Source organism: Sinocyclocheilus rhinocerous, unplaced genomic scaffold (genome assembly GCF_001515625.1).
Source record: "Sinocyclocheilus rhinocerous isolate Xijiao unplaced genomic scaffold, SAMN03320098_v1.1 scaffold868, whole genome shotgun sequence".
NCBI lineage: Eukaryota > Metazoa > Chordata > Actinopteri > Cypriniformes > Cyprinidae > Sinocyclocheilus > Sinocyclocheilus rhinocerous.
In genome coordinates, this window is record NW_015650768.1 from 110,069 (window position 1) to 118,347 (window position 8,279).

The 8,279-nt window shown below is 39.1% G+C and overlaps 2 protein-coding genes across 2 annotated transcripts in view; one reads left to right on the plus strand and one right to left on the minus strand.

Moving 5' to 3' along the window:
- Positions 1–6,441, plus strand: part of LOC107712576 (Wilms tumor protein 1-interacting protein homolog) — a 36,014-nt gene extending 29,573 nt beyond the window's left edge. Inside the window, exons 3-7 of the mRNA XM_016517886.1 lie at positions 4,383–4,445; positions 4,667–4,797; positions 4,914–4,965; positions 5,074–5,142; positions 5,915–6,441. Of these exons, the coding sequence (XP_016373372.1) occupies positions 4,383–4,445; positions 4,667–4,797; positions 4,914–4,965; positions 5,074–5,142; positions 5,915–6,067 (468 nt within the window). The 3' untranslated portion in view covers positions 6,068–6,441. The remainder of the gene's footprint in view (positions 1–4,382; positions 4,446–4,666; positions 4,798–4,913; positions 4,966–5,073; positions 5,143–5,914) is intronic.
- Positions 1,622–2,902, minus strand: LOC107712580 (uncharacterized). The gene is made up of 2 exons (XM_016517889.1): positions 1,878–2,902; positions 1,622–1,714 (listed from the first exon to the last, which is right to left on the minus strand). Exons 1-2 carry the CDS (start codon positions 2,862–2,864, stop codon positions 1,679–1,681), a joined length of 1,023 nt encoding a protein of 340 aa, XP_016373375.1. The 5' UTR covers positions 2,865–2,902; the 3' UTR covers positions 1,622–1,678.
- Positions 6,442–8,279: the final 1,838 nt, after the last annotated feature.

Below are 8,279 nucleotides of genomic sequence, written 5' to 3' on the forward strand. Positions count from 1 at the left end.
GTTTGTTCGCGGGAAAGTGAGCAAGACAGGACAGTTATGGTATCATGATTATGGTTAAATAAGATGAAAGACATATAATACAAAGAAATTAGCTACACACATTTATCATTCAGTAGTACGTTTTAAATATAATGTAAGTGCAACTTGTGTAGATTTAAAAATGCATGACTGCTTCATTTTGATGTGTATTTGTATACTTTTACCATCTAATCAATCTCAGCATGCTTTAATTTTGTGTCCCTAGACGTGTGCATCACTAAGGTTAAATTAGCCAAAGTCTTTCTTCGGCCTGTGCTCTGGAAGTGATCTGTTAATTCTGCTAAACTTGAATTAGCCTACTAAAACTAAAACTAAAACTGAAACTAAGCTATATAAAAACTAAAGAGAAATGTGTTCACAAAATAAAAACTAAACTAAAACTAACAAAATTATTAAGGAAACTAATAAAAACGAAACTAAATTGTATTGCAAATTTGAAAACGATATTAAAATAAAACGAATTTAAAAATGCAAAACTATAATAACCTTGTTGCTAAGCCCCACACTGTTAAAAATTGTCCTGTTAAAAAACAGTAAGTAACTGGCAGCACGGTTGCCAGCAAGTTACTGTTAAATTAACAGTGCCTGCTGTTTTTGGAAATACAGCATAAAGCTGTTATTTTCTACATTAACAGTAAATTACTGTCAAAAGCATTAACAGTTAATTAATGTTTATTTGCCCTTTTTTAACTGTAAACTACAAATGTTATTATATTGAGAAATGGACTGCTAAGAAAAAAAGGTGGAATTATTTTTCTAGATATTTCTTTGATTTTATGAATTACCCCTTAGAAGTTTTGCTATAAAATCATGTTTTAATACAATGTACAAATATAGCCTTTGAAACAATAAAAATTTAACACAATGCAGTGTAACTTCAAAACGTGCTTTATTAAAACTTTGAAAAACAAAAGCCACTTTAATATTCTCAAAATTAGTGGCTGATGCAAGTGAAATGACTAAAACTTAAGCTTCAGAATAAACTTTTGTTTAACTGAATAAACAAAACATTTATATAACATTAGAAAAAACTAAATGAGTGACTCAGAGAACTACTGAGTGAATAAGAATTACTGAATTATTAGTGAATAAGAATTACTGAATGAAGAAAGAATTCAATGAAGAATGAAGTGAAAATGTTGGTATTCAAAAATGAACACCTGAAAAAATTGTGCGACTAACACACTAAAAGCATGTTTTTGTCGTGTGTGAAGAGTATGTGTAAGGTGTGTGTGTGGTATGTCAGTGAATGAGTGGGTTCACTTATATGAAGTCCCACTCAAAGTCCATTAGTTTCTTAAGTAGACTGGCAACCCGAGTGTTGACTGATTTCTTTTTGTGGGCGACCTTCCCTGTCCGCTTTGATAGGACTTGTCCACCCTTGGTGCCTTTTTCAGGATTTATACCAATGAAGCGCCTGAAAAACAAATGCGTACATTCAGAATTAGTGTGGGTAAAAGTTTACATAACGAGAATGTGAATAGAAATTAATATATGAATCTAAGCATCTAACCTCTGAATGAATTCCAACGTGGATGCAGCCTCAGCTTGGTACTCCACATTGAAATTGTAGAAAGTCGAAAACACAGCAGAAAACTTGGCTGGATGCCCTCACCGATTATTTGCCCCTCAAAACTAATCATCCATTTATGAATGCAGCTTCCTGGTTTTTCACCTAAAACATTCCAAAGAAAAAACAATGTCAGGCAGTCACATAACATATTAATTTTCTACTGCCAGATTGCAAATAAATGCAAGGGAAACTGAAATCATTTTACCTATTTACAATAATACCATGATAGAAAATAAACAACAACAACAACAAAAAAAATACTTACATTTGCAAAAAGGATCAGCCCTTCCTGAGTCTCAGAGAAGTGAGCCATGAGAAGTTGGATGATGCAGAAGGAAAGCTCGAGGTCTGGCCGCAGAGAAATGACTGCCCTGACATCTGCATTGGTGGATTTGTTGCTGAAGAACTCCACAATGGCTCTTCCACACTCTTCCATGGCAAGCTCAAGTGCACGCATAACTTTGATATCAGTAAGAAGCTCAAAATGAGCATAAATCCCTTTCTGAGTGAAAAGGTATGGCCACTGCTTTCTTAAATCAGCGATGGTGGGTGCTGGTAATGTGTTTATTTGCTGCCGCTGGAGGCAAAAGGTTGTTTCCATAAGTTGCTTAACTTCTGCTTTTTCAACCCCATTTATTCCATCTCGACGGTATATCTCCTCCAGCCGCTGACGTTTCTGCTCTACGGTTTCATCTGTCTCCTCTGGTGGGAGATCAGGCTGGAATCTGGTGCAGCCATATGTGTCAGTAGGCCCTCTCTTTAGTCCATCACCAGATGAACGGTGTTGGCGAAAGCTGGTGGTGCGGTTCAGATTTTCAATTCGGTTTTTAATTTGAATTAACAGTGAGGTATAACCATTTCCTAGTACCTGACCATTGTCACGGAGATCAGCAAAACTTTGAGGATACTGGCGGATGATGTTTCGGCAGACTGTGACACATTGTCCGCGTGTTGGGTTTAGCTCATATTTCCTCATCTCATCTGCCAAAACTCTGACCATTTGTCGCCGTGCTGCTGGTGAAGGTCTCTTGCCATCAGCCATTGCTGAACGAATGTCCATAGGCATTGCAGTCCAAGGAATCTGAAATGTCTCTGGCCATGTTTTTTTGATTTGGGAGGATGGACCGCAGTCTTCGGAGCTGCTAGATTCTTGATTTGAGAGTCCACTTGATGCACTGGAGCAAGGAAGGACTGAAGGTGAGCTGACTGCTGGTGTAGGGGAAGGAAGAATTTGTAGGTCCAAAGTGACCATCTCTGTCTCTGAAATAGGAAAAGCAGAGGCAAATAACATATGAGATTAACCAAGTTTTAAATTATAATAAAAAAAAGAAAAAAAAAAAAAAAAACATTGGTCAGCCACTTAATGACCCCAAACAGTACTTGTGTTGACGTGAGCGACTGAGGAACACGCCGCCGGGGGTCCGGCAGATGGCCTGTCTGATGGGACGGGTGGGGGTTTCCTGGTATTGATCAGTCCCTCCCAACCCCACCTGCTGGCCCTCGCTCCACAACGAGCACACGCTCACACGAACACCAGCGCACCAATGAAAAGAGTGTTCAGGCGAGCGGTGATGTCATCAGTACGGAATGGAACGACGTTCCACGGCCGGACGGAAAGTTCCACGTCGTTAAAATGTAGCCTTTGGTTCCTACAATAGAATCCGAGGATCCTGTGTGGCCTCGGCCTCTCATTTCCATAGAGTGCATGTTTGAGAACATCCTTACTCTAATGGCTGTGCTCCAAACCCTTGTCACCCTGGTAACCAGGTCAAAGCCCTTTTCCGGGACAGATGGCTCCCCTCAGGGTCGTTTCTGTACTTAAGACGCCTGCAACCTGTCCACCGTTAACAACCTCTGAAGTCTCAGGAAAGTCTTTTGGAGGTCCAACACCTCACACTGAACGATAAGAACCTTCCAGAATGATTCTTATAGCGGCCGCTGCCTTAATCCATCAAGTTGTGGATCTTCTCAGGAATCATGCTGATAATCATGTGGGATTTTCGGCTGGTGTCTTAAGTGTTTAATCAGATGCACAGAGCTAAACAGCCCCGTAGGACGTTTCCGAAGCTGGGCACAGAGAGAGCGTGCCAGCGCCCCCTTGAGACGCATTCAATAGTGATGCTGCTTCATTACTGGTGCAAGTTTTTGGAATTACATCATTTTTGCAGATGGGTAGCAGACAGGAATTGTCAAGTAGTGTGGCATCATATTATATTATATCTTATACAACAGTTCGTTCTGGTTCTCAAATCTGATTGGTTGAGAACCGTGAGATATTGTACTGGTATCGCTACAGGAACACCCTTTCACAATTTTGTATCACTCCGCTTGTTCTAGCCGGGTCTATGTTTTTATTATTATTATCTGAGCTATTCGTAGAGTACGTTAGTTAATATAAGAAGAAACGACTAGCTTCGCGGTCTCTCTCTCATTCAGATGCACATCTTGCCGCATTGTTTCTCTCTTATAACCTCATTATTTCTCACTAATAACCTAACTGAAGCAGCACATGCCCTTGATACGAATTCTAAAAGTGACGTATGTTTAACTGTCAACTTGAGCTTTGAATCCGTGGCGGAAGGAAGTAGTTCCGCACAAAAGAGGGTTTTATTAGGCACTCCGTTGTTTCTTGTTTAATTACACACGTGTTCCGTCGAACTGTATTTTTGATCAAATAAATGCAGTTTTGGTGAGCAGAAGAAACAAAAAAATCATGCAAAGTTAATAAATATGATCTTGCATTTGAGTTGTAATTTTTTTTCTTCTGTAGTACTCCGGGTTCCAGCAGACGGCAGAAAAATGCTTCGTGTGCGGTCACCTCATCATGGAGATGGTACGAGAGATTTGATGTATTGCACTATAACTATTGCTCTCATTTTTCAGAGGAAGGATCTCTTGTGAATTTAGTTTTACCATTTTAAATAAATATGCAACCAAAAATGGCTTATCAAAGCTGCATCATCTCTGTAATATGAGTGAGTGTATTATTAGATACAGAAATGATGTTATTGTGCCTCATTAGTTTGGCCACCTGTGTGTGTGTGTGTGTTGTAGATCCTGCAGGCTCTGGGTAAGTCGTATCATCCAGGCTGTTTCCGCTGTGTGGTTTGTAAGGAGGGTCTGGACGGTGTTCCTTTTACCGTGGATGTGGAGAACAACATCTACTGTGTGAAAGACTACCACAGGTGAGTGACAACCACGCATTTATGCTATTTTGTTTTTCATGCATAACCTGTTTAGTGCTGTTTTGGCTGTCCAGCGTAACCGAGATGTTGATGTATGTTTCAATGTTTTTCTATAGGGCTTTTGCTCCTAAATGTGCCTCGTGTAACCAGCCCATCCTCCCAGCGCAGGTACCAGCTTTTAAATGCATTAGACTGATGTTGTATGAGTTGAATTGATGTCACGTTTCAGGACTGTCCTGACAGAGGTTAATTAGGTGTGTGTGTGTGTGTTTGTAGGGTTCAGAGGAGACCATACGGGTGGTGTCCATGGATAAAGATTACCATGTGGAATGCTATCACTGTGAGGTAATTCAGTGGCTATTGCTCTGAAATACTGACTGAAGGTTGCATGTTCAATCTCATTGTGAAGTCACTTAACCATTTTTAACTCCACACGAACACTGGTTCACTGTGATTTACTCGCGTCTGGTAAATGGCACCTAACAAGGGGTCATGTTTACGCTCCAGGATAATGCACTGGCGTTATGTAAGATGTTTTTTGTGTGTATTAGGCCATGGCACAGGTATGAATGTGCATTAATATTGTGAATCATTGACTGATGACATTTCAGAGCGGGTCATTCAGCTAAACTTTGAGACTGTGAGTTAAAATGTTGACTTAAACACATTTCTCAAAGAGAAAACCTCTTATTAAAGAGGAAAGCTCTTTTTTTTTTGCTAAAGAAAGTGATTTTGGGCTGCAGTATTATTTAAAAAATTTTATTTTTTATGTAAAATGTAATATTAGTAATATTTTTATTATATGTAAGTAGTTTTCTAAATTTTATAATTTGAACAAAACAAAATTGCCATGTGACAGATTTGAGATAAGGGTGATGGTTTGAAGTCCTTGTCAAAACATTGAATCAGCCTCATGTTCATTTATTTACCGACCAAACTGCAGTTCTGGATTTCTTCCTCTGGCTATGGATTTTTCCAGATGACTTGCAGATGTAAAGCAAGCTTTGTGCATTAAATTATTTACAGTGTAGATCCAGCCACAAGGGTGATGATTCATTGAAAAAGGCCTGACTTCATTTCTATCAAACACACTAAGACAATAACACATGCTTTGCAGGATTGCGGTCTGCAGTTGAATGATGAAGAGGGGCATCGCTGTTACCCGCTGGATGGGCACCTGCTGTGCCACCGATGCCACCTGCACCGGTTAAAAACCCCTCTACCGCCCCACCCGCCCCCGAGTTACCCGCTCCACGTCACTGAACTGTGAACACACGACTCACGCTGAACGAGGAGCGAGAGGAAATCAAGACAGAAGGATCGGTCCTTCCTCTGAACAATAAACAGGGGTTCGGTCGTGCCCGTTTGACCAACTGGGGAGGCTTTTATTATTATTTCATCCCTCATCACGGTATCGAGGGGTTTGGGCTCGGTGTCCAGCGTTAGGTCTTCAACACTGCCGCAGGGGATCGGAGGGTGACCCGTGCCTGTTTTTCCTCCTGAACTGAACACACAGACTGAGATACGACTTCCTGTGCCTTCATCGGAAATCCTGCGTCGATCAGGCCGTCGCCTCACTCACTGCCTTCGACATGCACCATTACTGCCCAGGGTCTTTAAAGGGACAGTTCACCTCAAATTAAAACTACAGTGAACATTTACTCACTGTCGTTCCAAACTTGTATGAACTTTTCTTCCGTGGAAGAAATGTATTAAAATGTTATTTCAAGGCAAGACACTACAAGAAAAAACATTGTTTTTTGGGCTATTTTGCTTCCATAACAAGTCGTCATTTTTATTTTTTTTTTCCCCCAGTGGAAAGAAATCATCTAAAATACACATTTAAGTGTTTATTTTATTATGCTTTATCTAATTGCATCTGTAGTTTTCAATTACAATACATATCAATACACATGTTCTCTTATCAATACACATTTACATATTCTGAAGGATTTTACAGAGGGATTTTTTCATATACGATTCACCTGATATATATTTAACATTTTAATCCAAAAACATAATTCTAACAGCATTTTCTAAAAATAAAATAAAAGAGAAATCCAAAACCCCCTCTGTACAAATGTGCCAAGAATTTTAAACCAATGTTCATATTTCTGTTCTGGAAATGTATGTAAATTAGTGTGTATCTAATATTTAAGTTTAATTACAATTTTTAAAAAAAATGTTCTTAGCATTTTCATCTTGTTTTCATGTACAAATGTCCAGTTTTTGAAACAAGATAAATTTACTTGAGAAGCAAAATTACTTGAGTCTTGTTTTCTGAAAAATGTATCCAAATTTGGTTAGTTTTTCCTTAAAATGAACAAAAATATCTGCCAGCGGTGTAAGAAAAATAATCTTAATTTAAAGGGAAAAGATTATTTTTCTGTCCCTACTGGTGGATATTTTTTTATCATTTTAAGAATAAAACTGAATTTTGATACATTTTGCAGAAAGTCAGTATTAATATCTTGTTTCTCAGTTAAATTTATCTTGATTTAAGGATGTTTAGATATTTGTACTTGAAAACAAGACAAAACTACTAAAAATACAGTTTATTTAACAATGCATCTTTTGCATATTTAAACAACATTTCAGAAAACTTGTAATACAAAACAATTGTCTTAATGTACTATGATTAATCAATCAAGGAAAGTATGATGATATCTATTAGTTAACATTTTCCTTATTTACCTGTGGTGGCTTGCCTTAAATTGTCCATAAATTGTTCAGTTTTGGAACGACATGAGGGTGAGTAAATAATGGTGAACTGTGCCTTTAAGCATGAATTTAATGGCAGCAATGGGCCGAACACTGATGCATCGCTGGCACAACGCTGGCATTTACTTCACCTGCTGCACATAGATGGACTAACAAATGTATATTTTGCTGAGGTCTGACATGAATCAGGCCGTTACGACCTGACACCGGGATCTGTAAACACGGAGGATCTTCTCCGCTGAAATCTTCAGACACTGGTTTGTCTCTTGATGAGGTGCCTTCCTGCCTTAAATATTCCTTAACGTGGAGGAGACGCGCTGTAATGTGTCTCAGGAGACTCTTAAGGGACTCTAGAGGTGAGCAGGGGTCAAAGGTCAAGCCTGGATGTGCTGGACTTAACCAGGCCGGAGACCTGCTGCGTTCGTCCTGTGTTTGTGTGCGACACGCCGTCTTTAGCAGCTGCGATGCAATGAAGCGTAAGGCAACAGAACATTTTGCACATGTCAGAATAATAGTAAAGTCATGAAAACTATGAAATAACACCTGTAGAAGTCTGGGAATGATGTCAAAATTACTCATATCTTACTCTTCTTTTCTGGATTCACATGAACAAAGATTATGTTTTGCTGGAAGCTTATTGCATCACGTCGCACCTGTTTAGGACATAAGTGAGCGTGTATGTGGAAAAGAGAGTCTGTGTGTGTGTGTGTGTGTGTGTGTGTGTGTGTGTGTGTAGTCGTGTATATTCATGTACAATAGTG